Source organism: Pongo pygmaeus, chromosome 3, assembly GCF_028885625.2.
Source record: "Pongo pygmaeus isolate AG05252 chromosome 3, NHGRI_mPonPyg2-v2.0_pri, whole genome shotgun sequence".
NCBI lineage: Eukaryota > Metazoa > Chordata > Mammalia > Primates > Hominidae > Pongo > Pongo pygmaeus.
The window spans coordinates 47,717,053-47,744,529 of NC_072376.2; the positions used below are offsets into that span (position 1 = coordinate 47,717,053).

A 27,477-nucleotide genomic window follows, 5' to 3' on the forward strand; every position below is an offset into this window, starting at 1 on the left:
GTTAGAATATCAAGGTTCGAATTCTAATTCTTCTATCTATTAGCAGTGTGACAACCTTTCTGATCGTCTTGGTTCACAACATACATTTATGTCATGGTTCACAACATACATAAATCCTAAATTTATCCTAGAGATGGGGAGATGGGGAGACCTCAATCCCAAATGTATTTAGGATTGAGGTCTCCCCATCTCCCCATCTCTAGGATATCCAGTGCATCCAGCCATGCAACATGTTCTGAGTACTCCCTCTGCCCTAGGCCCACAGAAATACAAAAATGGATATGAACCCTGCGCTCAAAGAGCTTGATATGGTTTGGATATTTGTCCCCTCCAAATCTAATGCTGAAATATAATCCCCACTGTTGGAAGTGGACCTGGTGGGAGGTGGTTTGGGTCATGGGGGTCAGATCCCTCATGAATGGCCTGGTGCCCTCCTAGATGGTAATGAATGAGTTCTCACTCTGAGTTCATGTGAGATCTGGTTGTTTTAAAAGAGTATGGCATCTCTCTTGCCTGCTCTCATCATGGGATACACCAGGTCCCCTTTGCCTTCCACCATGATTGTAAGCTTCCTAAGGCCCCATCGGAAGCAGATGCTGGCACCATGCTATTTGTACAGGCTGCAGAACAGTGAGCTAAATAAACCTCTTTTATTTATAAATTACCCAGTCTCAAGTATTTCTTTATAGCAATACAAATGGACTAATACACAGCTAAAAAGAAAAGAAAAGAAAAATACCTCTCCTGTACTCTCTCAGCACTTCTGACACCAAATGTGTGGCAGGGAGTGGGGTTTCCACACCAGCCGACTCTCCAATTCTTGGCACACACCAATTGAGTGTCCTACAATTTAACTCAATTCTGACACTAACTGCTCAGAATTAAGACAGACCCCACAGACCAAAGGATCACTCCCAGAACACTGCCCTCTGCTTCAGATGTCAATCACAAGTAGTGGATCCCCAGGTTACCACAACTCCTGTCTGACTTGGCTACATATGGAGGTTCCCACAACCCCCTCCTTGGATTCAAGAATTTGCTGGAACAGCTCACAGAACCCAGGGAAAGTGTACTTACTATTGTCAACTTATTACAAGGATATTTTAAAGGATACAAATGAACAACAGGATGAAGAGATACACAGGGTGAGGTCCAGAAGGGTCCCAAGCACAGGAGCGTCTGTCTCCATGGAGTTTGGGTTATACCATTTATATGGTTTGGCTGTGTCTGCACCCAAATATCATCTTGAACTGTAGTTCCCATAATCCCCAACGTGTTGTGGGAGGGACCCAGTGAGACGTAATTGAATTCTGGGGGCGGTTACCCCCATGCTGCTATTCTCCTGATAGTAGGTGAGTTCTCACAAGATCTAATGGTTTTCTAAGGGGCTTTTTCCCCCTTCGCTCAGCACTTCTCCTTGCTGCCACCACGTGAAGAGGTATGTGTTTGCTTCCCCTTCCACCAGGATTGTAAGTTTCATGAGGCCTCCCCAGCTATGCTGAACTGTGAGTCAATTAAACCTCTTTTCTTTGTAAATTACCCAGTCTTGGGTATGTCTTTATTAGCAGTGTGAGAACCAACTAATCCAACCATCGTCTAGCACACGCACACATTCTTGCTCAATAATCTGGAAGCGCTATGAACCCCTTCTGTTAGGGTTTTCATGGAGGCTTCACTACATAGCCATGATAGATTAAATCTTTGGCTATAAATGATTATTAGCTCAACCTCTGGTGCTTCTGCCCTCCCTAGAGGTTGGAGGGTGGGGCTGAAAGTTCCAACACTCTAATCACATGGTTGGCTCCCCTGACAACCAGATCCCCCATCCTAAAGTCAACCTATTACTTTCCAAAAGTCACCTCATTAACATAAACATAGCTATGGCTGAAAGGGGCTTGCCAAAATATATATTTCTTATTATACTACACTATCACAGGAGCTTAAAATCCAGTAGGTAACACAGATATGTAAATAGTCAGGTAGTCAAGATACCATAATAAAAATGTGTACAGAGCACAAAGGGGAGGAGGATCCATTCTACTTTTGCCAGGAGGGAGACAGAAAAGGCTTCTGAGAAGATGGGGATTGAACTATGTCAGAAAAGATGAGTCAGTGTTCCCCAGGCACTCAACAAATTTTTGAAAGATAAAATAGATGGTGGCTGGATAGATGGATCCTGGCAGGCAGGCAGAAGAGCGTGTCACTCCAAATAGATTGAAGAGTATTAGCAAAGGCACGATGTGAAAGGGCAACTGTAAGTAGGAGACACAGCCAGGAGAGGAGGAAGAGGAGAAGATGAAAAAATTGCATCAAGTGCTTTGTATCCCAAACTAAGGAATTTTAACTTGATCCTACAGAAGCTATGGGTTTTGCAGATGAAAGATGAAGACCCAGGAATTGAATCAAGTAGGGCAGTAATCCACCTAAAACTGGGGGTGGGAGCTGCAATAAGCCTGCAGTAGAGAAAATTCACCGATATGATGCTTATGTGTCAACTTGAATGGGCCATGGGGTACCCAGATTAAATATTGCTTCTCAGTGTGTCTGTGAGAGTGTTTCTCAGTGAGATCAGCATTTGAATCTGTGGACTCAGGAAGCAAACTGACCTCCCCAATGTCAGCAGGCATCATCCAACCCTGAATAGAACAAAAGGTAAGGAAAGAGGAATTTAACCCTTTTTTCCTGCCTCATTACTTGGGGTGAAACATCCCATCTCATCATCTCCTGTCCTCAAACTGGGATTCACAGCACTGGCTGTCATGGTTCGCAGGCCTTCAGACTCAGACTGAACTACATCACCAGCTTTCCTGGGTCTCCAGCTTGCAGAGAACAGACTGTGAAACCTCTTGGCCTCCACAATTGTGTGAGCCAATTCCTCACAATATATCTCCTTTTGTGTACATACATACACACACATACACGTATATATACATACACATACATTATATCATATGTATATATACTATATATATCCTTTTGGTTCAGTTTCTCTGAAGAACCCTGACCGATACAACAGGAACTGGTAACAGATCAGATGTGTGCTGGGGTTGAAATGCTGATGAAACGGAGGAGCTAAGAGTTTGAAAAGATATTATGTGTCAATTATAAATTTAAAACTTAATTTGAAGAAAGTATAAAGACAATATATACACAAAAAATGTTTAAACTATAGACTGGAGAAAATTATTTTATAAAGTCCAATGAGAGAGTGGTAGATCCAGGACAAAAACCCTCTCAAGTGTTAATTCTCTTCCATCACAAAGAAAATTTTTTTTAAAAAGTTATAACTGAAAGTAACAAACAAAAATATCCATAAAACTTTAAAAATGTTATCTGTATTATGGGGTGCTAACTTTAAGATGTTTAGATTCTTTTTTTCAAATTTTCATTGGAATATCAAGATTATTTCAAAGATAGGCTTTGAAGAAATATACCTGCAATTTCTGGAAGGTGTGCGCAATCTCTTGTAAGCTGTATGTTGTGCAAGTCTTTAATCCTTCTAAGCCTTAGTTCTGCATTTTGAAATTAAGTCTAACAAGACTTAATACAGAATTGTTTTGAGAAATAAGGGAAATAATGCATGTAAAGTACTCAGCACAGTGGTTAATTTGTAGTTAGTGCTCAATAGATCGTATCGTTTTTACTACTAATGTGCAGAAAAGAGTTAACACAGCAGGCTTGAGGCTGCTGTCCCAAGAAAGGCCTGTCTACAAGGCTGATCCTTGCCTGGCATCTGGGAACTTGGACTTTGGGAGGGTCCCACTATTACCAACACTGATGAGGCAGCTCACTGTACCTAAACTGTACAATGCAGTTCATGCTGAAGACCTGCTTTCCTTCTGGAGTCTGGAACCTTGGTACACTAGGCATAGGACAACTGTGTGACCAGCCTCCAACAAAAACCTTGGGCACTGAGTCTCTAATAGCACATTTCACAATTGTCACAGTTTGATGCTGGAGGAATTATGCACATCCTCTGGGACTGTACTAGGATAAGATTCTTGGAAGCTTATGCCTGGCCCCATGTGTCTTTTCCCTTTACTGATTTTGCTTTGTATCCTTTTGCTGTAATAAATCATAGTTGTGAGTATGACTCAATGCTGAGTCCTGTGAGCTGTCATAGGGAATCACTGAATGTACAGGTGGAGTTGCAATCCCTGGCACAACGAGTCTCCCCATTCCTTCAACTTTGTAAGTTATTTGCCAGCTTCCTTGCTGGGGCAGTACAACAGACAAAAAGCCAACCAAATTAAGAGCTCCAAAGTCCAATTCTAAAAATTCCTGATTTCTTAGCTAATGATAGTTGCAAATTTACATACTACTTCAATTTATTAAATTCAACATCTCAACCTATAGAAATCGATTCCTCATTTTCTCTCTCACTATTATTTGTAGATCTTTTTCCTGATCAAACTCCAGCACTGCTCTTCCTTTGTTCCCATCTCATTATCCCACGGAGCCTCCACTGAAACATCAGGTGATCTGTCCCCTGTGTCATTTAGCCCCATGACTAGAAAGCAACATCATTTATGAAACCTCCAGTGTCCTTTGCTCTGTGTTATCCTGAATAGGATCAAATAATATAAACTTCCAGGAAGATCTGTTTTCAGTTCATTGGAATATGTGGAAATATACATGAATTAACTAACTACCATAGAGAAAGGAGGACAAACTAAAGAATGACCCACAGCGGAAATTGAAATGCAAGTTTTACAAAATTAGACTGAGGAAATGGTTTGAGTGAAGTTCTCGTCATCTAGAATAGGATTTTTCAGCATATTTCAACAAGCACAGAAAGGTTTATTACATAATAGGAAGAATTTCAAGAAAAGCTTGCTGTCATCATGTTGAATAAGCCGTCGAGAGAATAAGGAGAAGATGGATGTCTTTGGTCTGACATTATGAACTGAGAGTTTTAACAGAGTATTAGTGGCACTTTGTAGCCACAAAGAAACCACAAATCATAGTTATTAGATCAATCGACAGCCTCCTCATTGTTTTTCTATTGAAAACAGGAGAACTATGAACAATAAAAATAAATATCTCTAGGGCTACTTTATTTCTGAATGGCCCCTGTGGTTCTAATTTACTTCTAGAGTCACATTTTTTTAACAAAATATTATGTTTAAAAACCTGTTGATTTGCACAGATTACTCATGTCACATCCTTTTTTTCTCCTTCTTTTTTTTTTTTTTTTTTTTTCTTTTTTAGATGGAGTCTCGCTCTGTTACCCAGGCTGGAGTGCAGTGGTACAACCTCAGCTCACTGCAACCTCTGCCTCCTGGCTCCAAGCGATTCTCCTGCCTCAGCCTCCCGAGTAGCTGGGATTACAGGCACCTGCCACCACATCCAGCTAATTTTTTTGTATGTTTAGTAGAGACGGGGTTTCACCATGTTGGCCAGGCTGGTCTCAAACTCCTCACCTCAAGTGATCCACCCACCTCAGCTTCCAAAAGTGCTGGGATTACAGGCATGAGCCACCACGACCAGCCCTCACATTCTTTTTTGAATCACAGCTTCCAGGGATAGGGAGTTGGAAATCAGAAGATTGATCCGTGGCAAACAGTGAACTGAGCACATTAGCGCAAACATGGAACAAACATAGCAACAAGGTGTTGCTGGCCATGCCTAGAAGCCAGGCAGAGTTGTTGGGGAATTCAGCCCAGCACTGTCAGAACTTTTGTTATTTTAAGAAGCCCGATTCTTACAAAGTTTCTTTTTTTTTTCTTTTTTCTTTTTTTTTTTTACTACTGACAATTATTTTACTATGAGAGGCAAACGAATCTGTGACCACATTTCAAGGCATAGGTCACAAGTATGCCAGTGAATGTTGGTCCATAAGAGAAGAAACCAGAAGGGATCAAAACAAAACGCCCAGCTCATCAGAGGAGTGGCGGTGAAGGCAGGAATTAAGTAACAGGACTAGGCTCTCTAGCCCAGGCAGCAGCAGCCAGGAAGGAGGTGGATTCTGCCAGGAAGTGTTAGAGGCTGGGTTTTTCTGTGTTGTGACTACCTTCTCATTCTGTCCTTTCTGGTTCTCAGGGTGGCTGAGGCTGCTCCAAGCCAAGATGGTGAGCGAGGTTCTGAAGGAAGAGGGATGCCACTGTTGTCCTTACTCCCCTTAAGCTAAACCAAAAGGGGTACTTTAAACTCAATGTTTGTCTTCTTCAAAGTGAGTTAGCAATTGCAATATATTTCAATAGTAACTGCCCATACTGCGAAGCAAACTATGCTGGTTTCTCAGACTTTTTTCATTAGTAAAAAAATCGCATTTTACCACTTTCACTTCTTTTCTTAGACTTAACTGCAGTCGACCCTTAAACAATATGGGCTTGAACTGCGTGGGTCCATTGATAGAGGGATTTTTCTCTCAGTAAAAGTTACACTGAGTGTGCCTCACTCTCCGGCTTCCCCTTCGACCTCCTCTACATCTTCCCCCTCTGTCACCCCTGAGACAGCAAAACCAACCCCTCCTCTTCCTCCTCCTCAGCCTACTCAACGTGAAGATGGCAAGGAACAAGACCTGTATGATGATCCACTTCCCATTAATAAATAGTAAATCTATTTTCTCTTGTTTATGATTGTCTTAATATTTTCTTTTGTCTAGCTTGCTTTATTGTAAGAATACAGTATATAATATATACATAACATACCAAATATGAGGTAACCTACTGTTCATGTCCTCAGTAAGACTTCCAGTCAACAGTAGGCTATTAGTAGTTAAGTTTGGGGGGGAGTCAAAAACTATATGCAGATTTGTGACTGCACAAGGGTTGGTGTCCCTAACCCTGCATTGTTCAAGAGTCAACCATATAGTAAAATCAAATTATAACAAATTATTACCATACAGCAAAAACGTGTAAATGTTTCCTTTAAAATCTGTTTTAGGTTTCAGAATAATTCACACTTCTGGTAACAGTTCTTGTCTAAAATACTTTTGGATTTTTAAATTTTTTAGATGTAACAAAGCAAATATAGCACATATATCATATGTTACATAATAGTCCCAGCAGGGACTAGGGCAGCTCCACATAATTAAATACATTAATATTTCTGCACACATATACACATACAGATACACACACACACACACACACACACACACACACACACAGGTTTTGTAACTAAGAGTTTTGAGGTTTTGGTTTTCAGCATTTTGGGGACTTAAGGATAAAGGAGTATGGTCCTAAATTATATGAACCTGCAGAATACCACAGGTCACAATGACAAGCCACAGCAGAAATTAAGAGTTGAGGACCATCATGAGAGACAATGCCATTCTATCTAAATTGGGGGAAACCAAACCACAGAGAAATCAGTGGGAGAAAAAAAAAATACAACTAAATCAACGTCTGAGGAAGATACTCTAAAAAAAAAACAGAATTCAAACTAAACCAGGGCCAGGTGCAGTGGCTCATGCCTGTAATTCTAGCAGTTTGGGAGGCCCAGGTGGGTGGATCACTTGAGGTCAGGGGTTCAAGACCAGCCTGGCCAATATGGTGAAACCCTATCTCTACTAAAAATACAAAAATTAGCCGAGTGTGGTGGCATGCGCCTGTAAATCCTAGCTACTTGGGAGGCTGAGGCAGGAGAACTGCTTGAACGGGGAGATGGAGGCTACTGTGAGCCGAGATCACATCACTGCACTCCAGCCTGGCAACAGAGCAACACACTGTCTCAAAAAAAAAAAAAAAAAAAAAAAAAAACTAAACCAGGATCACCAACAGTCCACTGAAACCAATTGCATAACAGCATATGGTTAGCCATGGGCAACCCAGCCCCTGGTCATTTCCTGGAACCCAAGGATATTTCTAGCAGAGAAGGCAGTACGTGGCAGTACTAGCAAATGCCACACCCAACATGTCAGGAGCAAAAGAACCAGAGGTGACTGCACATTCAAGGCCTCATCTAGCGGTGGAAGGAGAAGCTAAAGCCACCCACAAGGCAGGAGTGTGCTAACCACACATTCGTCTGTGCCACGTGCTCACTGGCCAGGTTTTTTAGTGAGCTGCTTTCTCCCTGCTGCCATCAAAGAAACTTTGTAGTAGCTGCTTATCATAAAAAAAATGAATGTTTAAAAACTCCGCTTTAGGTCAACTTCGATTACGTGTTGAGTCCACCAAATCACTAACCAGTTTTAAGTAACTTCTACTTAATAAAGAAGAAATATTCATATAAAGTAATGGACATGGATACAATTTATATTTGCTAAAGAAGACTTTGATACATAATAGGCGGTTTACAGGAGAGAGCCATACGTACAATGCACCTTACAAATTCCATGAGGATCTAAAAGTAATGTAATCTAATAGATTGATTCAGTAGGTTAATTATAATAAACCTATAATTAACAGATTTGTTAATTTCTATCCATACGCTAAACTTCATCTTTCAAGTCCAAATGATAATAAATAATTACTTCATTAACCCAAAGCATTTTCAATAAGATTGGAGAGGGAGACAATATTATAAAATCATTATCCACACAGAAAGCAGCAAAGTAAATCGTGATTGTCTCCTACCTCTGCTCGACCCTCATAGTAGGTTAGCATGGACTTTGTAAGTACAAAAAGTCTCTCTTTGTAGTTTAAGGGCGAAGTCTTCTTTTTCTGCTGTGACCTTTTAATAAGAATCTCCTCCAAAATAGTGTTAAAATTCATCTCCGTCTTCTGATTACTCCTCCTGCCACTGAATATCCCAGTATTCTACAGTGAAAAAAGAAACAGTTAAAATGTGACAGTTTAATTTTCTATGGATGTTGCCATTTCCAATTAACAAAATCGGCTACACCCTCACCCCTGCTGGAGCAGATGAGTATTGATCTCTGTGCCCGAACTGAGAATGCCTGGGGCACAAAAATTCAACCTCCTCTCCTTTTCCAGTTTCCATCCTGCTCCTCCACATCTCATCATTTCATGAGAAAAATCTAATCAAGGTTCTTCATGATGATGATTCATTCCTTTTTACCTCCTACTACCCTTAGCTTTCTGGTGCACTCTTACTATTTGATTGCAGGGAACAAGTATCTCAGATGGAAAAGCACATTTCGTCACCTGTGTGGCTGATTTACACTGACATTTGAATTGCTTCAGGATCTTAGTTCACAAAACAGATGACCTTACAGACACAGCCGACTCATGAACAAAATGAATTAGCATGGTGGTGGATATGATTCATACTCCAGCTCTGATAAGGATGTAATCTCAATGAAGCATCCTAGTTACCAGCGCCACAGGGATGTTATCTGGTGTCTACACTACCATGCTCCAGAGTTCTCTTCCCTATGGCTCCTGTCTCCACCACAAGAGAAATGGAAACCCACCAGTCATAGTTAACCTGCTCAGGGCAGAGTCCACCTGGATAAGAAAGTCTCAGCCCTTTAACTCTAGACTATCGATACCTAGATTCAGCCTTTTAAAATTCAACGCAATTTAACTATCTGAAAACCCAAAGACATTCAAAAAAGGTCTGAAGATTCATATTTGAGACAAGTTGAATTAACAACAGCCTCTCCTTCTCTTGCCTCCACTGTGCCTTTAAAGAAGTAACTGTGGCTGGGCACAGTGGCTCACGCCTGTTATCCCAGCACTTTGGGCAGATCACTTTAGGTGAAGAGTTCAAGAGCAGCCTGGCCAACATGGCAAAACCTCATCTTTACTAAAATGACAAAAATTAGCTGGGCGTGGTGGCGCATGCCTGTAATCCCAGCTACTCAGGAGGCTGAGGCAAGAGAATCACTTGAACCTGGGAGGTGGAGCGTGGAGTGAGCCAGACAGCACCACTGCACTCCAGCCTGGGTGACAGAGCAAGACTTCGTCTCAAAAATAATAATAAACAGGCTGAGCATGGTGGCTCACGCCTGTAATCCCAGCACTTTGGGAGGCCGAGGCAGGTGGATCACCTGAGGTCACGAGTTTGAGACGAGCCTGGCCAACATGGTGAAACCCCATCTCTACTAAAAATACAAAAAATTAGCTGGGCATGGTGGCAGATGCCTGTAATCCCAGCTACTCGGGAGGCTGAGGCAGGAGAATCGCTTGAACCTGGGAGGTGGAGGTTTCAGTGAGCCGAGATTGCACCATTGCACTCCAGCCTGGGCAACAAGAGCAAAACTCCATCTCAAAAATAATAATAATAATAATTAATAAATAAATAACTGCATATTAAAGGACCCAGGCAAGAAGAGTCACATGAACAGCATGAAGTGGCTCTCAGACAGCATGGCCGGTGACTGGACAGGGTTAGCCACTGAGGAATTCCACCATCTTCACACCCAATCCAACACCTCCAATGCACCTTTTAATTTCCTATTACTGATTGGTCATCATCCATCAGGCCCCTCCATTTTCTATAAGGTTCCTTTACAACAGCTTCTCTCTGAACATCAGTTCCTTTATTTATAAAGTATGGAAGGAAAGACCACAAGGTCAGTGTGAGGTTTAAATGAGATATGGGCAAGAACTGACTATGAAAACACTACACAAATGTTTATCATTTTTAATTCCACGGCTATCTGCCTCGCTCGGAACATTATGACCCCACATCTGGACCATGAAGAGTAGCTTCCCAATTGGTCTTCATTTCCTCAAGTTCTTGCCTCCTTTTATTCAAACTACCTATCCATCACTCCCATTGGATCAATCTTCAAAGATTCAGCATTGCCATTTCACTCATCAGAAATCCTGAATGCCTCCCCACGACCTGCAGAGTAAAGCTAAAATTCCTTAGTCTGACACTAGAGACTGTCCACATTCTGGCTGCAGCCTACCCGCCCATCTTTACTTCCACCACACTCCAACCAAAATAGTCTTCCAAATCTCCAGAGATTCCCCTCACAGCATTCATTCCCTGGCCTAGTGGACTCTCTGCTTTCCACCTATGAAGATATACCAGCTCAAAATTCCCCTCCTTGATGTGTAGTCTCTCCTAATGGCTCCTATTAATTGAAAACCTTCCAACTCCTGTGCCATAATTTCTATCACTCATCATAGAGCTAATCATATTCTGCTATGTCTACAGCAATTAGTGTACATATTTTTAATTCTCACTTAGCTGTTAAGGAATGGTTCTCAACCTTAAGTATATATTAGAATCTAGGGAATTTCATTTTAATACAGATGTCTAGGCTCCACTTCCAGATTTTTTTTATTCAGTTGGTCTGGGGAGGAGCCCTGGGCATCATGATTTCATGTACAGATAGAATTGAGAGCCACTATCTTAAGGGAAGACACTGGGCTCTTATACCTCTTTATCCCACTCCCAGTGTCTACGGTAGCCTCTCAGTAGCAGCTAAATCACAGAACTAATTAACCCAATAGCCAACTTAAGCTAAGGAGTCACAGGAAAGCTCTTGCCCTTTTTGCATCTAAGTTGGTCTTCCTTATTCCATATTAAAATTTTGGCACTCCATCCTTCTTTCCTAAGAAACTGTCAGAATGCAAATACCTCTTCTTTGGAAATTATCTTTTCATCTTTGTGCAACACACTTTCAACGGTGAAAATGACTATTTATTAGAATGGAGGCTGGGCGCGGTGGCTCACACCTGTAATCCCAGCACATTGGGAGGCCGAGCAAGGCAGGCGGATCACGAGGTCAGGAGATCAAGACCACCCTGGCTAACACGATGAAACCCCGTCTCCACTAAAAAATACAAAAAATTAGCCAGGCGTGGTGGCGGGCGCCTGTAATCCCAGCTACTCGGGAGGCTGAGGCAGGAGAATGGCATGAACCCGGGAGGCAGAGCTTGCAGTGAGCCAAGATCGCACCACTGCACTCCAGCCTGGGCGACAGAGCGAGACTCCGTCTAAAAAAAAAAAACAAAGAATGGATACCAGGGAAGAGCAAGCGATGCTCTCATAAATGGGCCATGTACAAACATGTAGTTCCCAACACAGTGAGCAATACCATTGTTAACAAATGGAAGGCAGACTTTTGGAAGGCCCAAAGGATAAATGGGGCGGGACTTATATGCAGTTCTAGAAGCAAAAGGTCTCAACATCAGGGGCAGAAAAAACACTCATGTTGAATGTCCTGGGGAAAAAAATCACCTTATCTGTCCATGTGCAGTGGCTCATGCCTGTAATCCCAGCACTTTGGGAGGCCAAGGCAGGAAGGTCACTTGAAGTCGGGGGTTCAAGACCAGCCTGGTGTAAATGGTGAAACTCCATCTCTATTAAAAATACAAAAACTAGCTGGGTGAGGTGGCAGGTGCCTGTAGTCCCAGCTACTTGGGAGGCTGAGGCAGGAGAATCGTTTGAACCGGAGAGGCAGAAGTTGCAGTGAGCCAAGATCACGCCATTGCACTACAGTGTGAGTGACAGGGCGAGACTCTGTCTCCAAAAAAAAAAAATCACCTTATCTGACTTATATGTGTGATTACTAGTCTTATACAGAATCATACCATTTAAGTTGAAAGGAACCTTAGTCACCATCTATCTCCCTCAAGAAACTGAAGTTCAGAAAAGTTAAATGGCTTACTCAAGGTCACACAAGCCAAGACTAGAAAAAAGTCTCCTAGTTCCTACTTATGAGCTTTTCCTACCCTTCTATCCCATACAATTAAAGTTCACCACTGTTGTTATAACTCATTAGCCAATGTGAAGTCCTGGCCAAGAAAACTACTAAAGTTCAGAGAGATACAAATGAAGGAAAAGTCTCCTCATGTAGACTTCCAGCCAAAGATAGAGTATTGAATGCACACTTCACATTGGCTCCTTCCTGAAATTCCATTAAAAACAGTTATGTTGTTGTTGTTAAGGAACTGACTCTCAAGGAAATAGAAAACAAAAAAGGAAACAACAATAGAATTTTGGAAACTGGAAAACAAATAAATATGTGGCAGGTCCCGCTGAGGGGAAGCCTGGAAACAACCCAATTTCTTCTGCAAAACCTCCAAATAGCTCAAGAATCAGAAGAATATAGGTATCACTAGAAGTGGTGATGAAGAAGGAATTAAAGCAAAAGAATTGTTGGCAAATCAGTTTAATAAACAGAGTCCCCGATCCTCTCCACTTCCATGCCACAGATCTAGGTGACTAACTCTCCTCAACCCTGGGAGAAAACTAGAGGTTTATCTCGGAAGACTATAAAACACAGGGTCTCTATCCTGGGAGAGACTAAGTACAGTTGCGGCTGGGAATAGCACACTGAAAAGGAGGAGCTTAAGTGAAACTGTACAAGTGTCCATATCAATGACGAGGCTAGTCAGCTCTCTTCTCCCATCTGGCTCCAGGACATCAGGACTGGACTAAGGGAAAAGTCTTGAAGACACAGACATAGAAGTGTCCCCCAAAAAATGGCACAGCCAGACTACCCTATAGTTAAGCCCACAGTCAGCAAGGCCCACTACCATGCATGAAGCTTCCAATTGACACTTTTTTGTTTTGTTTTTTTTTAAAGACGAGGTCTGGCTATGTTGCCCAGGCTGGACTCAAATTCCTGGGCATAAGTGAACTTCCTGCCTCAGCCTCCCCAAGTAGCTGAAACTACAGGTGCACATGACCACACCCAGCTCAACTGACTTTTTAAAGTCCCACTCTGATAAATGAGAGAAAGCCAAGGATCACCAGACAATTGAGGAAAAATTATAATATGAATCCAAGGTCAAAGAACAAATGCAAAAAAAGGCAAGTTGGAAGAAACGAAAGTTGTACAGAAAAAAAGAAAATGTTTAAAAAAAAACTCAACAAAATCAAAGAATTAAGGGAAATACATGCATGAAACAAGGTCAAGATACAGCCAAAATAAGAAATAGAGAGCCAAAAAAACAGGAGCTACTAGAAATCAAAAATAAAATAGCAGAACTTAAAAACTCAATGGAAAAGTTAGAACATAAAATTGAGGAACTCTCCCAAAAAAAAAAATAATTAAATAATTAAAAAATTAAGAAACAGAAAACATAATGAAATTACAGAACTCACTCAGAAAGTTCAGCATTTAAAAACCAGCAGTTCCAGAAAGAGAAAGCAAAGAAAATAGAATGAGAAAACAATCAAAGAAAATTTTTAGGAAAATTTCTTCAAACTGAAGGTTATTTTCAGATTGAAATACTACCAAATTAAGGCAACTCTTGTAAAATTTCACAACTATGGGGATAAGCCAAATATTAAGCAAGCTTAAATGTAAGTTTCATTGAAAGCATCAAAATTCAGAATGGTAATCATCCAGGGTAATGCCAGAGAGTAGAAGACAATGAAGAAAAACTCAGAAAGAAAGTGATTTCTAATCAAAAATTCTATACTCAGCCAAAGTGCCAATGAAGTGACAGGAGAATAAAGATGTTTTTCAAATATGCGCAAGGCTTTAACAATTTTATCTCTTATTCACCTTTCTCAAAAAGCTACTTGGGGATGTAGCCAAAATGCCAAAACAAAGCAGGAAGCCAAAAAAGCAAAAACCACAAGAATTTAGGAAACAAACATTCCAACATAAGAAAGAGGTAAAGGGACCCCCTCCCCCAATAGATGATGAAGGGAAATCCCAAAATGAATGACACTGAGCAGCTGGCCGAGAGTACCACCAGTCCAAATTGGATCAAGTAAGGAGGTTCTTCCAAAGAATTCTTCTAGGAGACAAAACTGAATGTATGGGGAGAAGATTTATAATAAGTTAGTAAAATTTAGCCAATTTTAAAAAACAAAATAATTCCAAGGGAAAACAAAAAAATGTTTAGAAAAGGAAAAATAATCACAGGTATGCTACAGAGTTCTGCTACAAATAACATCTACACTGTCATAATCAGGTAAACAATAGTGATAATCTTACTACTAATATAAATATATTGGGTGTGAGAGCAGGAAGTATGCTCCCATGTGGGTGGGGGAGTACTTTATGAAAGAGAGCTATTTCCTCCATGGTAGCAGGAGGAGAAGGAGGAAAAGGTAGAGGAGGAGGAGGAGGAGGAAACCAATAAATAATATCTACAATTGAAAAAGCAAGAAGTAGCAATGTAAAGCATGTTTAGAGACCGTCAAGATTACAACAAATTTAGTAAAAGTGACTTTTACTCACAATTCAAGAGTCAGGGCAGCCTCTATTCTGTAAAATAGAATGAGAGCTCCCACTGGGCCAGGGCAGAACCATGGATTTTATAAGCTGGGAACAAGGAAACAGAATAATAGAAGAAAAAAAAAAAAAAAAGCTGATTAGTAACATCAAGTTACTTCAGGTTACTTTTTTTGGTAAAGATTAAAACAGAGGGGACTTCCTTATTACACTGATTCACACAGACTGTAATCTCCTGTTTTCAGGGGGAAAAATGGTCTATTTGGGAATCTACCTGCTCCCTTAAAGCTTCAGTTTGATTATGCAGCATTTAGCATGGGTGACTCCATTACTGTTTGGTCTGGTTTGTTGGGGCCTAGTACAGGAGCTCAGTCCAAAACAATGGCCTCCCATAATTTTTGTTTAATAAGATACAATGAGATGAAAAAGTTTGAAAAAATGAAAATGATTCCCTCTGAGAATCAGAATATCATTGGAGAATAGCAGTGGAAAGGTATATGTTCTACTCTTCTACCCTAAATAATAAAACATAAAAACCAGAGGAAGAGAATCCCATCTTCAATGAAATAAAAAGACAGCCTTCAATCCCAAACTACAAACTATGAAATACCTGCTAAATGCTGTGAAATCTGGACCAAAATGGGGGAGAAGGCTGAGGGTAGATTTTCCTAAAAGTAAACATCATTGTCCTGAGAGGTCAATCTAATAACCTTTTGATAAGATCAGTGAAATCCGGAGGAATAAGCAGACCATAGGAGAATCCGGGAGTATCCCTATGGAATTACTATTCACACAGAAAAATAATAGAAATCATTATCATTATCATTATAAAGCTTTCACTACTTGGCACTGTCCCAATCACTAAGCACTTTCAATGTATTGAATCACTTCATTCTCTCAACAACCTTCTGAAATATGTACTAGTAGTGTCTACATTTTACACATCACAAGGTAAGAATAAGAGCCAGGCTTTAATTTAGGCAATACAATTGCAGGGCCTACACTATTCGCTACACTATACAACTTCTCTAGTGGAAAGAAAGGTGGAACAGAAGGAAAAAGTTTAATGAGGTGCCACTTCCAGCCTCCTAGTTTAGGAGACTGCTAAGTGCAGTTGGATTCAGTCTCCAGATTTCAACAGAGATAGCCTATGACTTTCAGAGCATCATTAAGAGCCACTCCAAACTCTTAATACGAAAATTGAAGGGAGATGTCCTCTCTGAGCAAGAAAATAATAGGTTTGATGTTCTACATTTTAAAATGAAAATGAAACAAAACTTCAGGATTCCAGCTTTCTCTCCTAGCCGTTACTAAGGATTACAAACATCGTTTTGTTTTTTTTGGTTTTTTTGTTTTTTTTTTTTTTGAGACGGAGTCTCGCTCAGTCGCCCAGGCTGGAGTGCAGAGGCGCGATCTCGGCTCACGGCAAACTCCACCTCCCGGGTTCACGCCATTCTCCTGCCTATGTCTCCCGAGGAGCTGGGACTACAGCCGCCCGCCACTGCGCCCGGCTAATTTTTTTGTATTTTTAGTAGAGACGGGGTTTCACCATGTTAGCCAGGATGGTCTCGATCTCCTGACCTCGTGATCCACCCGTCGCGGCCTCCCAAAGTGCTGGGATTACAGGCGTGAGCCACCGCGCCCGGCCACAAACATCTTTTTTAAATAAAACTCGACTGCAACATAAGCCCCTTTTCTATCTCATTGGAGTTGAACACAAGAGTACTATTCCCTTTGCCTTGGCGGCTAACTGCTAAAATTCTGAACATTTTAACACATTGTCTTTGAATACTAATATTCTGAGGTAGACAACAGAAACTGTCACTGTATCACTAGTGAGAAACACAAACCACCAAAGCTATACTGTCTATCCAGTGTTGCAAATTTGAATATCTGATAATACTCAGTTTCACAGTCCAGCAATTTTAGCCAACAGATCTTAAAACCTTTTTCATCATGAAAAATTCTGCCTGAAAACAAATAATTTTTTATGGATATGCCAATGGCCCTGATCTGATCGCTATGCATTGTATGCATTGTACATATCAAAACATCACTATATACCCCACAAATATGTACAATTATTATTTGTCAATTAAAAAATAAAATTAAAAAAAGAAAATAGGCCAGGTGCGGTGACTTACGCCTGTAATCCCAGCACTTGGGAGGCTGAGGTGGGCAGATCACTTGAGGCCAGGAGTTCAAGACCAGCCTGGCCAACATGGCAAAACCCTATCTCTATTGCAAATACAGGCGTGGTGGCATGCACCTGTAGTCCCAGCTACTCGGGAGGCTAAGGCATGCGAATAGCTTGAACCCGGGAGGCAGAGGTTGCAGTGAGCCGAGATCATGCGACTGCACTTCAGCCTGGGTGTTGGAGTGAGACTCTGTCTCAAAAAAACAAAAAAAAAAGAGAGACAGAGAGAAAATAATAATTTTTTTAAAAATCGCTGGTGACTAGAACAGCCTATCCTAGTCAATATGACTTTTCATACTATTTTAAGTCAAGGGAACAGAGGTGCTAAATGGGAAAGAAAATCAGAGACAAAAGAAAATAAAAGTGACTGTGAGTTACCAAATGATATTCTGGAATGGACTATAGTAAATAAGAAAAAAAGGGCCCTGATAACAGAGTTGGGAAAGGATGGACCATTTATAAGAGCAAGCAAAGAGTGATTAGAAGGTGTTGAAATTCTCATCTTATTAGGTTAAGTCATATATTATGTGCCACATTTTGCCAATATCCAGCAGTATTTTACCTACAGAATTAGCAATACTATATAATTCAATTTAATACTTGGTGATATCCTAATATTATTAAAACTTAGTTAGAGCCCTCAGTTCACAAACTTCTACATCAGAACAGGTGACCTTATTTCACATGTCATCACAGGTTTATGACGAAGTTACCATTTGCAATCTCATCACACGTTTGTGACAAAGTTACTATTTGTTTGCAATTTTAGGAAATTTGTGCAAATAAACATCAGACTGACCTTAATCTGAGAAATCAAATGCTGTGGTGCCTGTCAACAATATCAGGTTATATTTCAATTCAAAAGTACCAAAATGGGCAGCTATTATATAAGAATAAATCTTACCACTTGCTACTGCAGAGGGAAACAACAAGTGAAAATAAGACAAAACAAATTTCTCAGTGCGTACAGTGATTTTCAGGGCCTTTTACTAGGAGAAAGCATCAGAGTAAAGAATGTTTGGCAATTGTATATAAGATAATCAAATATCAATGTTTGTTCCTTGGCCACAGTATTCTAAGTTATTTTTAATATGAAACATTCATCCATGTCTATATATTCTTTTCTCAATGTTTTTAAAATAGGAATGAAGAGTCCAAGTCATTAGTACATTCAATTTTTTTTACAAATGAGAAAATTTCTTTAACAAAAAAAATTAAGAACAAAAATAAAAGAGAGAGATTCAGGAGGGTCTGACATATATTTAGTCTTAAGAGACCTCTCAACTGAAATGTATGAGACAATTATGGCAACTTGAATACTAACTCAATATTGTTGATATTAAGGTTCATTGGTAATATTTGTTTGACGATATCAGGATTTGATGATATTAAGATAGTGTTCGGTTGTTTATGATTTGCTGTGTGAGTGTGTGTGCGTGTGATGGTATGGTGATTATATTTTTCAGAGTTCTTATCTTTTAAAGATATATACTGAAAAATTCACAGATAAAATAATGTCTGTGATTTGCTTCCTAATCTGAAGGGTATGGAAGAGTATAGACAAAATAAAATTGTTCATGAGTTGATAACTATTGAAGTTTAGTGATAAATACTAGGGGTTCCTCACATCATCCTATTTTTACTTATGTTTGAAATTTTCCACAATAAAAAGTGTTTAAAACGTATTTACAGGAATAACATAGTTTTCCATGTCCCAGTCATCAAACACTTCAGAGTTGATAAGAAAAAAGAGAAAAGGGTAAAAGGAGGAAGAGAAAGGAGGGAGGGGGAAAAAAGCACCAAAACAGACAAATAACACAAGAAAAAAGTGGGTGGGCTCACCTTCCCCAAGGACCATTATTACTGCCCTACCTATCTCATCACAAATACCTTCCGATGGTCCCAGTGATTTCTGTGAGCCAGCAGAGCCTTGTGCTAATGTAATCTGTACTACCTCTTCTCAGACATAAAGGAACATGTGATTTCTAGCCCCCAAAAATAAAACCACAGTCTAATGCAACATTTGTCCTCATTGTAACTCCTCTCTTCCCTCTATGTCCTTTCCATTTCCCTGTTCAAGTTCATGAAAGCTGAAGTTCTTTTTCAAGTCTACATCATGATAAAAAGAAGATTCTCTACAGACCAACAAAGTGCCAAAGCACAGTGGGCAGTCAGGCAAAGTGAGTATATTCAAACGGCAGACTTTTTATAAAAGAATCATTAGAAAGATTACCAAAGGTCAGCATCATAACTGCAACTGCAGAACACACTAGATCATGAAGGCACATTTGACCAGACAAGTATCCGCCCTTATTTCTAAAGCTTGTAGAGCTCAGTTAATGAAGAATTTCAAAAACTGAAATGCCAGCCGTTACATACCTGATCCCTAACAGGGAAAAAAAAACTGTTAAAAACACTAATTTCATAGAAAACATTCTCATAGATGATTTATAACAAATAAAAATTATCAACTATACTCAAAAAGTATCATGGATGTATGTCATAATCTAACTACTGTTTGGAAAGTGTCTAATGACATTGTCATATGTCCCATCTCTGATGAAATAAATTGATAATGAACTTTCCTGTTCTTTGCTCTATTTATCATTGTCATTATCTGGTCCACTTATGATATGTAGTGCTGCTGTTTCTGGTTTTTTTTTTAAAATACCTGTAAATTCATTGACACTCTTCTCACGGGTCTATGTCACCTCCCCTTGAATTGGAGTAGGCTTGTGACTCCTTTGACTAATAAAGTACAGTAGAAATGTCTTGAGACTAGGACATAAAAGCCCAAGTAGCCCCTGCTTGATTTTTTTGGACATCTAGCTCTTTGAATATTCTCCCTCTTGGAACCCAGCCACCATACTGAGAAAAGCTCACTGCAAGGAGAAAAATCACATACAGTTCTATTGCAGAATTACTGCTGAGCCCAGCCTTCAAATCATCTCAGCCTAGAAGCCAGACACATGAGTGAGAGACCTTCAAATGATTCCAGCCCCTTGTAGTTCAAGTCACCCCCAGCCATTAAAGTTTTCCAAGATAAGAGCCTTGACATCCCCACTGTGCACTAATTCTTAACCTCCAGAATCCATGAGAGTGATAAAATGGTTGTATCCCTTTGAGTCTTGGATGGTTTCTAACACAGCAAAAGTTTACCAGGACATATAATATATGATAGCATTCTTAACCACCTCATTCTTGTTTCATTCATCTCTTATTCTTGTCAATTTTCTTCCTTCCCTCAAATGTTTCCTCTTCTTCACTCAAACATCTTTTTACCATTTTCAGTTCATGAGCTAATTTGTCCACAGAAATAGTTTGAGACATTCATGATTATTCATTCTGACATTTATTGCACAGTCATGATGTATTAGGAACCATGCATGAGGCACTAAGGTGGTTAACAAAGATGAACAAGACATGATCTTTGCTCTAGCGAAGAATGGGAAAAGACTACCTTAAAAACAATGCATGACATTACAATTTATTAAGGACTATAAAAGTGGTAATGTGCAGTGTCTTGCTACATTGGTAAAATAAGTCAATGTCCAATTTCTTCCAGTGCTGTGTGAAATTCTGAAAATCAAATTTACTTATATAAGCAATATGGACCCACAACAAAACAAAGTAATGTTTGTGTAGATGTTACACATATACATAAATTTCAACTCTGTTACATATCAATTTCTCAAAAGCATATTTCCAAGTCTTCTTTTCCCTCCGAGTATTCTGTCTTACACAAACCACACAAAATAAAATATAATATTTGACCTGATCTAGCACCCAGAACACTGCCTGAAATATACTGGGTATTCGGTAAGTATCTATCGGATGACAATGATTTCACTTTATCTAGCTTGCTGGTATTTACCTCAGAAGCCAAATCTCAAAGGTAACAGAAGCATCTACTTCAGATCTTTCACCATTTGTAGTTCCTCCTACTATCACTGGGCAAATCTGAAAGAAAACTCTTATTTCAAAAGCCACACAGATAAGGAGGGACCATTGTATATTCATTTGCATCTTAAATTAGCAAAGTCTTGGAATCATAAGTTAACAAACAACTTACAGGTTCCTTTTTTCTCGGAGACACCCCTGATGATGAATTCTGTCCTATGCAGGAAGTTCTTTTTTTCTGAGGGGGGCCAGAAGCTCAGAGATACTATCTCCAATGTGTGAAGTGATAGTATTTCAACCAAGCTCTCATGCTCTTGTCCCTTTAATATGACAAGTTTTTATCTACCATTATTCTAAATTTTCTATTAATATATAAAGTGAGCCTCATGATGTAAAGGAACACTCTCTGCCCTTAACTGACAAAGCAACTGAGGACCAAACTTACAAACTCTGTGGGCCTTGTGATATCTGTAAGATTAATGGGGCTGAGGCTGATAAGCTCTAATATTGTCTTTAGCCCGCAAATGTAATTATTCTACGTAGCTTGATCTAGAAACCCACTTGTTCCTCATTTTACTACTGTGTTAAACAGAAAATTCAACCACTGAGAGGGCAGGCCTGTACCTTTTGATATATTAAAAGACCCAATTTTTAATCTATTTCCTGAGACTGCTGGAGAAGACATAAGCAATGGCTCTTTAAACATTATCCCGAAGATCTTTTTTTTCCTGACGTCACCTGATGTCCAGTGTCTTATTTCACTCATTATTTTTAATGGAACTTCTGGCCAAGAACCCTGATTTTAGTGGAAGGAACTTAAACAGGTAAGTCTGCTTAACCTGGCTCTAAATCTTAGCTTTGCCATTTATTTGCGGCATAACTTTACACAAGTTACTTAAGTCCTTAGAGACTGCTTTCTTATCTGTAAAATGAGGATGATGATGATACCAACCCTAAAGGATTGTCATGAGAAGTAAGAGAAATGCACATAAAATTCCTTACACACAGCAAACACTCAGGAAAGCAATTGGTCAGTTGGTCATTGCCTCATCTTTATTCTGTATTGGTTCACATTTACACACTCAACAACTGCTAACTGAACACCTGCTAAATGCCACATATGTTATCAAAATAAAACATAAAACATGGCCATTAAGATACTCATACCCTAGTAAAAGGGACAGACAAAACAGAAGCTAACAATTTCATTACCATGTGATCAGTGCTAGACCACAGATGGTTACAAGCTTCAACTCTGCCTGGAGATAAGAGGTGGAGAGATCACTCTTAGGTGGGAATTGAACAATGAGAACGGTTGGACACAGGGCGGGGAACATCGTACACTGGGGCCTGTTGGGGGTTGGGGATCTGGGGAAGGAATAGCATTAGGAGAAATACCTAATGTAAATGACAAGTTGATGGGTGCAGCAAACCAACATGACACATGTATACCTATGTAACAAACCTGCACGTTGTGCACATGTACCCTAGAACTTAAAGTATAATTTAAAAAAAAAAAAAGAGGTAGAGAGATAATCAGCAAAGGTGATGCCTGGGCTGGGCTAAAAAGCTGAGTAAGTTAGTAGATGGCAAGGCAAAGGCACATCCCAGGCCAAGGGCTCAGTGTTGTGAAATACAAGATGAGTATGAAGAAATATAAAAAGTAAGAAATAGCTTCTATTAATTTAAATATATCCATTTTAATACTCCTTCCTCTCTCCACACTCAATCCACATATACATGTTTCTACTATTTAAAAGAAACTAAAACCCTGTATTAGTCCATTTTCACACTGCTGATAAAGACATACTCGAGACTGGGCAATTTACAAAGGAAAGAGTTTAATTGGACTTACAGTTCCACGTGGCTGGGGAAGCCTCACAATCATGGTGGAAGGCAAGGAGAAGCAAGTCACATCTTACGTGGATGGCGGCAGGCAAAGAGAGGAGCGCTTGTGCAGGGAAACTTCCCTTTTATAACCATCAGATCTTGTAGACTTATTCACTATCACAAGAACAGGATGGGAAAGACCTGCCCCCATGATTCAATTACTTCCCACTGGGTCCCTCCCACAACACGTGGGAATTCAAGATGAGATTTGGGTGGCAACACAGCCAAATCATATCAAACCCAAAATGACTTCTTTCCAGTCTTATGTTTATTTCTTCACTCATTTTTCAACAAAACATTTTATTTAAACTCCACTGTATATCAGGTACTGTGACAGGGATATAACATTCCACACGGAAAACACAAGCTCTGCCTTCCCCAAGCTCACACTTCTGTGGAGTTTCGATCTAACTCCTCAAAGAGCCTTCCCCTGCAACATCTTCCTTCTCAAATACCACACATAGGACAGATAGATATTGTATCTAAGCCATTAGACAGCTGACTATGAGAGCTGGGCACTCTAAGATTAGAGATCATTGGATTCAAACTTCTCAACTGAGAGGTGAAATAATTAAAGCCCAAACAGGCAGAGTTGAGAGATATCACCTCCCTCCCTTTGTTCATTAATACAGTTATCAATATCTTAATCTTTAAAAATTAGGCCGGGCACAGTGGCTCACGCCTGTAACCCCAGCACTTCCAGAGGCCGAGGCGGGAGTATCACGAGGTCAGGATATTCAGACCATCCTGGCCAACATAGTGAAACCCTATCTCTACTAAAAATACAAAAATTAGCTGGGTGTGGTGGTGCGTGTCTGTAATCTCAGCTACTCAGGAGGCTGAGGCAGGAGAATCGCTTTAACCAGGGAGTCGGAGGTTGCAGTGAGCCGAGATCGCGCCACAGCACTGCAGCCTGGCAACAGAGCAAGACTCCTTCTCTGGGGAAAAAAAAAAAAAAAAAAATTAAACATTGACCATAACTATTGTTTGAGAACTCTAGATTAAAATTATGAGTTTTCCAAATGTCATCCAAAAAGACTTCATGTACACACACACACATACACATACACACACAAACACACATACACAAAAATCACGCAAGTCCTTTAAAGCTTCACCCCACCCAGTATTTAATTTCATTAAATAAGTTAATACACAGAAAACACTTAGAATAGTTACCTGGCACATAGATGCCATTTAAGTGTTTGCTATCAGTATTACTGTTTTAACTTAATCTTCATAGCATTACTATTACTATTAATCGCTAAAACATTAAAATGGACAGGAGCAGATGGCACTTTGGAAGGTACAATTTTATAAATGAAATCAAGTAAAAGCTAAGATAATATACCCAAAATTATAAACATAATAATAACACCTTTGAGACTAGAAATCTAGTATCCTTATTCTCCGACTTCTAGGAAAAAAGTCTGGCTACATTAAAATAGCTGAAGAGCTACATTTAAAACATTTACTTTTGGCCAAGCACGGTGGCTCATGCCTGTAATCCCAGCACTTTGGGAGGCTGAGGAGGGTAGATCACTTGAGGTCAGGAGTTTGAGACCGGCCTGACCAGCATGGTGAAACCCCATCTCTATTAAAAATACAAAATTATCCAGGCATGGTGGCACACACCTGTAATCCCAGCTACTCAGGAGGCTGTGGCACAAGAATCACTTGAACACGGGAGGTGGAGAGTGCAGTGAGCTGAGATCATGCCACTGCACTCCAGCCTGCATAACAAGAGTGATACTCCATCTCAAAACAAGAAAAATTATTTTTATGGATTTATCATTTTTATCTTGTCTACCTACAGAGAGAAATTGAGACATGTTTCAATAAAAAAAATGCATGAACAAAATTTAACCAAGGAAGAATGAGATTTTTGCATGGCAAACTACAAAACATTGTGGAAATAAATTTAAAAAGACCTAAATAAATGGAAAGACATCCCACATTCATGGATGAAAGACATGATATTGTTAAAATGGCAATGCTTCCCAAATGGATCTACAGATTCAATGAATTCTCTATTAAAATCCCAACAACCTTTTCTGCAGAACTGGACGAGGTGATTCTAAAACCCATATAGTAAAATTAATACACAAAATGATCTTGAAAAAAAAGGAACAAAGTTGGAGGACTCACACTCCCAATTTTAAAATTTACTCTAATGGCATAGCAATCAAAACTGTGTAGTACTCCATAAGGATAGATATATAGATCAACAATACAGAATTAAGGGTCCAGAAATAAATTCACACAACTGTGGTCAATTATTTCTGACCAAGATGTCAAGACCACCCAATGGGGAAAGAAAAACATTTTCAACAATGGTATAGGGATAACTGGATACAAATAAATTTGGACCTCTACCTCACATCATATACAAAAATTAACTCAAAATGGATCAAAGATTTAATTAAAGAACTAAAATTGTAAAACTCTTAGAAGAAAACATAGGTACAAATTTTCATGACCTTAGATTAAGCAATGGTTTCTTAAATATGACATCAAAAGCATAAGCAAGAAAAGAAAAATAGGTAAGTAGGACTTCATCAACTTAAAAATTTTTGTGTGACATTATTGAAGAAGGTTACAAAAAGCTCCCACAGAATGAAAAACATATTTGCAAATGATATATCTGATAAGGGTCTAGTATCCAGAATATATAAAGAACACTTACAGTTAAACAAGAAAAAGACAACCCAGTGTTAAAATGGGTGAAGGATTTGAATAGACATTTCTCCAAAAACATATATGAATGGTCAACAAACATGTAAAAAAATTTCAACATCATTAGTCACTATGGAAATGCAAATTGAAACGACGAGATACCACTTCATATACACTAGGATGAATATAATCCAAAAAATAGAAACTGAACACGTATTAGCAAGAATGTGGAGAAATCAGAACCCTCACACATTGCTGCTGGAAATGTAAAATGGTACAGCCACTGTGAAAAATATTTTGGCAGTTCCTCAAAAGTTAAACATAGAATTTTCGTATGACTCAGCATTTCCACTCCTAGGTATATACCCAAGAGAATTAAAAACACATTCACACAAAAACTTGTATGTGGATGCTCATGGCAGTACTACTCACAACAGCCAAAAAGTGAAAACAACCCAATGTCTGCCAACTGATGAATGAATAAACAAAATTTATAAATTCATACAATGAAATATTATATTATTCTACCCTAAAAAGGAATGAAATACTGATACATGGTACAACTTGAATGAACCTTGAAAACATTATGTTGGATAAAAGAAGCCAGATAGAAATGGCCACAAGTTGTACTGATTACTTTTACATTAAATGTCTAGAGTAGGTAAATCCATACAGGCAGAAAGTAGGTTACTGATATGGAGGTGTGGGGTTTCTTTCTGAGATAATGGAAATCTTCTGGAATTAGATAGTGGCAGTGACTGCATAATATCATAAATATAGTAAAAATCACTAGACTTCTCTGTAAAATGATTTAAATGGCAAATTTTGTTAATTGAATTATTCTCAATAAAAGTAATTTAAGAAACAATACATGTACAGCATGTAAATATACAGATGAGAATTAAAACTAAAAGGAGGAGTCAGAAACCAAAAGGCAGAAAGTAGAAAACAGAGTGGAACTCAGACTTATGCAGGGGTTGGTTCTCAGTCAACACATAGGGTAAAAACTGAACACAGTCAATTAGCGTTGAGCCTTCCACAGGAGACACAGGTCACACTGCAGACTGACACACTCTCTCTGGATATGTCCAACACAGTATCAGCAGAAATGTCCAGAAGCATTGGAAGTTCTATCAGTTAGCTTTTGATTAGAACAAAAACAAAACCCACTCCATAATTAGTGGTGTACAAATAATAAAAACATATTGTTTCTCATGATTCTGCAGGTCAGCTGGGCTTTCCTGGCCTGGACATCTAGGGTGGCCTCATTCACGCTTCTGGCACTTATAAGCTATCAGCCAGGGCACATGTGGCCTCTTGAACAGGACAACTTGGGCTTGCTCCTACAGTCCTCAGGGTCCTAAGTGCAGTAAGAGAGAGCACGCACCCAGTACACAGCACATTGCATGTCTCTGAATGCTTTACATTTATTTGCTCTTGTTTCACTGGCAAAAGCAAGTCACAAGCCCAGCGTCAGTATGGGAGGCAACTACTCAAGATGAGCAGACACTGGGAGGGGAATGATGCAGGCCTTTTTGCAAACAATCCAGCCCACAGAATAATCAATTTTGGGTTTTTTGGTTTGGGACTAAAGTATCTGGCATGGGCCTAGGGGTCAGTTTGTATAAAAAGGTATGTATCTTTAACCACAAATCACAGTGAGCACTGTGAGATGCTCATGGATATCCTCTGCAGACTCAGGCAGACAAAGAGAGCAGTAGGTTCACACGCCTCCAGTACACACCCCTTCTGGGGTGTATACTCATCAGGTGGAAAGATGAATAGGTTCACCTGCACTCTTTACATTTTT

At 39.6% G+C, this 27,477-nt stretch overlaps 1 protein-coding gene across 3 annotated transcripts in view; it reads right to left on the reverse strand.

The window, feature by feature from the left end:
• TEC (tec protein tyrosine kinase) overlaps positions 1-27,477 on the reverse strand; it is a 129,667-nt gene that overhangs the window by 81,205 nt on the left and 20,985 nt on the right. The window contains exons 2-3 of one of the 3 annotated variants that reach the window (XM_054485117.2): positions 15,011-15,094; positions 8,523-8,705 (exon numbers count right to left, since the gene is read on the reverse strand). In XM_054485117.2, coding sequence (XP_054341092.1) covers positions 8,523-8,660 — 138 coding nt within the window. In that variant the 5' untranslated portion in view covers positions 8,661-8,705; positions 15,011-15,094. Of the gene's footprint in view, positions 1-8,522; positions 8,706-15,010; positions 15,095-27,477 lie in introns of those variants that run through there. The other 2 variants (XM_054485116.2, XM_054485118.2) reach the window with 2 other exon arrangements.